We start from the raw sequence: 2015 nt of genomic DNA, 5'->3' as shown, positions 1-2015 counted from the left end.
TAAAAAAAAAAAAAAAAGAAAAGAAATGTCTAGAAAAGAATGAAGGCAACATATGTACAAACATGCATGATTCAATTGATGTATAGTTTGTGGTAAGAATTGTACAAGCCCCCAATAAAATAATTTAAATATGAAAAAAAACTGAAAAAATTTTTTTCGCCCTAGTGATGTAATAGTTGGGCACACTTAGTAATTCAGACCTGCCAATCTGGTCTCATTAAGACTATCACCAGAAAGCTTTAGGGCACAGGTCTGCTCTGTCACACGGGTGTTTAGGAGTCAGAATTGCATGATAGCACAATGTTATAACAACATTGTGGAACTTAATATTTCAAGACCTGCAAATATTCTATTGAAGATTTTTTAAAGCATGTTTTCCCCATTTTTTCAGCCTAATGCAAAAAGTTGTCTATGTTGAGCTGTGCTAAAAATTGGAATTGCATCAAATACAAGTGAAATAACAAATCACTCAAATATCTCCACTCAGCAGTAACAACTGTTTTATCTTTTGATGAAAAGACCCGCTGTTTTTAATTTAGTTATATGGGAGATTGTACATGTATACACACAGTTTCTCAAAATATCTTAACGTTTTCAGATAATGAAGTGTGATCATAACAAATGTGCCTAGCTACTTTTTCCTCTAAAAATTTCATAGGCTATTAAGTAATCTTCCTGATATTTAAAAACCTTTTGGTGACATCATATAGATAAAACACAATTTATTTAACTATTTTTTACTGTTGGACATTTATATTGTTGCTGTTCTATAAAAGCAATACTGTGGTGACTATTACGGGTTGGCCTTTTATTATTTTTAAAAATTGTTTTGTTGGCATTTAATTTACATATCATAACAGTTCTTTATATAAGCATTTTTATTTGGACATAATCCAAATATATAATTCAGTATTCCACACATATCCAGAACAATTGTTCAGTCAATACCACAATCAATTTTAGAACTTTATTTTTTATGACATTGCTAGGTTAAAAAGTATACTAATATTTTTGTTCTTTAATATTGTGACAAAAATAGAATACATCATTTATTGTTTAATTCATTTATATATATATAATTATGTAAAATTCATGCTTTCCATTTTTATGTGAGCAGCCATCACCACTATGCATTTCCTTTTGTTGTTTGTTTTGTTTTAAGTACCTTTCATAGAAATTCACCATCCCTTAAAACCAAAAACTAAGCCTAACTTAAACTGCCGTCAAGTCGATGCTGACTCATAGTGACACCTGTGGGTTTTTGAGGCAGTTTATGGGAGGAGGAAATTCAGTCTTTCCCTCGCAGAGCTGCTAGTGGTTTCAGACTGCTGGCCATGCTGATGGAACCATCTTTTCATCAAGCAATAACTGTATTTCCCCCCTGCATCCCACTCCTTGTAAACACTAACCAATTGCCATCGAAATCGTTCCAACTCATGGTGAACCACTTGTGTTAGCATAGAACTGAACCAGCTCAAACCAGTTCATGTGTAGCCAGAGAAACAAAATTGGAACAGACCTGAGTTTTAAATCCTGGGTAAAGCAGAGCAACAGTCAAAATGGGGAAATTGTGGGTCATAAATCTGAGGAGACATGAAAGAAGTGTAGTGAGCTTGAAGAGGAAGTTGGATTATTGCCAGGCTCTGGAGAGAGCAACACATTCAAAGTAACATAGTGCACTGCTCTCTTTGAGCAGGGCAATGTGGTCTCCGACTCTGCTGATCCAGAGGTTTGATTACTATGGGATACATATGCTGCCCTCATTTTCAAAGAGGGATTTTAGGTTTCTAGCAGGGCTTCAAATGTTAATTATTTTCATTCCAGAAATTGTTCCAGCTCACCCACATTATTATCATTACTACTTTACACATTATTTTTAATTGTGTAGGGCTTATATATCATCTTTTTTGCATTCAACAATATAAACAACTTATCTAACCACTCAGTGACTTGTCTTGCACGCAGGCCTCCATTCCCCCCACACCCCAATTCTTATTTTTTTGACCCATTTACCT

At 34.2% G+C, this 2015-nt stretch overlaps 1 protein-coding gene across 1 annotated transcript in view; it reads left to right on the top strand.

The window, feature by feature from the left end:
* The window catches only part of RBM27 (RNA binding motif protein 27), a 100351-nt gene that overhangs the window by 68493 nt on the left and 29843 nt on the right, over positions 1 to 2015 (top strand). Inside the window, exon 12 of the mRNA XM_045284723.1 lies at positions 166 to 169. Within this exon, the coding sequence (XP_045140658.1) occupies positions 166 to 169 (4 nt within the window). The remainder of the gene's footprint in view (positions 1 to 165; positions 170 to 2015) is intronic.

Source organism: Echinops telfairi, unplaced genomic scaffold (assembly GCF_000313985.2).
Source record: "Echinops telfairi isolate 266 unplaced genomic scaffold, ASM31398v2 ScPeMD7_7469;HRSCAF=8507_0, whole genome shotgun sequence".
Lineage (NCBI taxonomy): Eukaryota > Metazoa > Chordata > Mammalia > Afrosoricida > Tenrecidae > Echinops > Echinops telfairi.
This window is presented reverse-complemented; position numbering and strand designations above follow the sequence as displayed.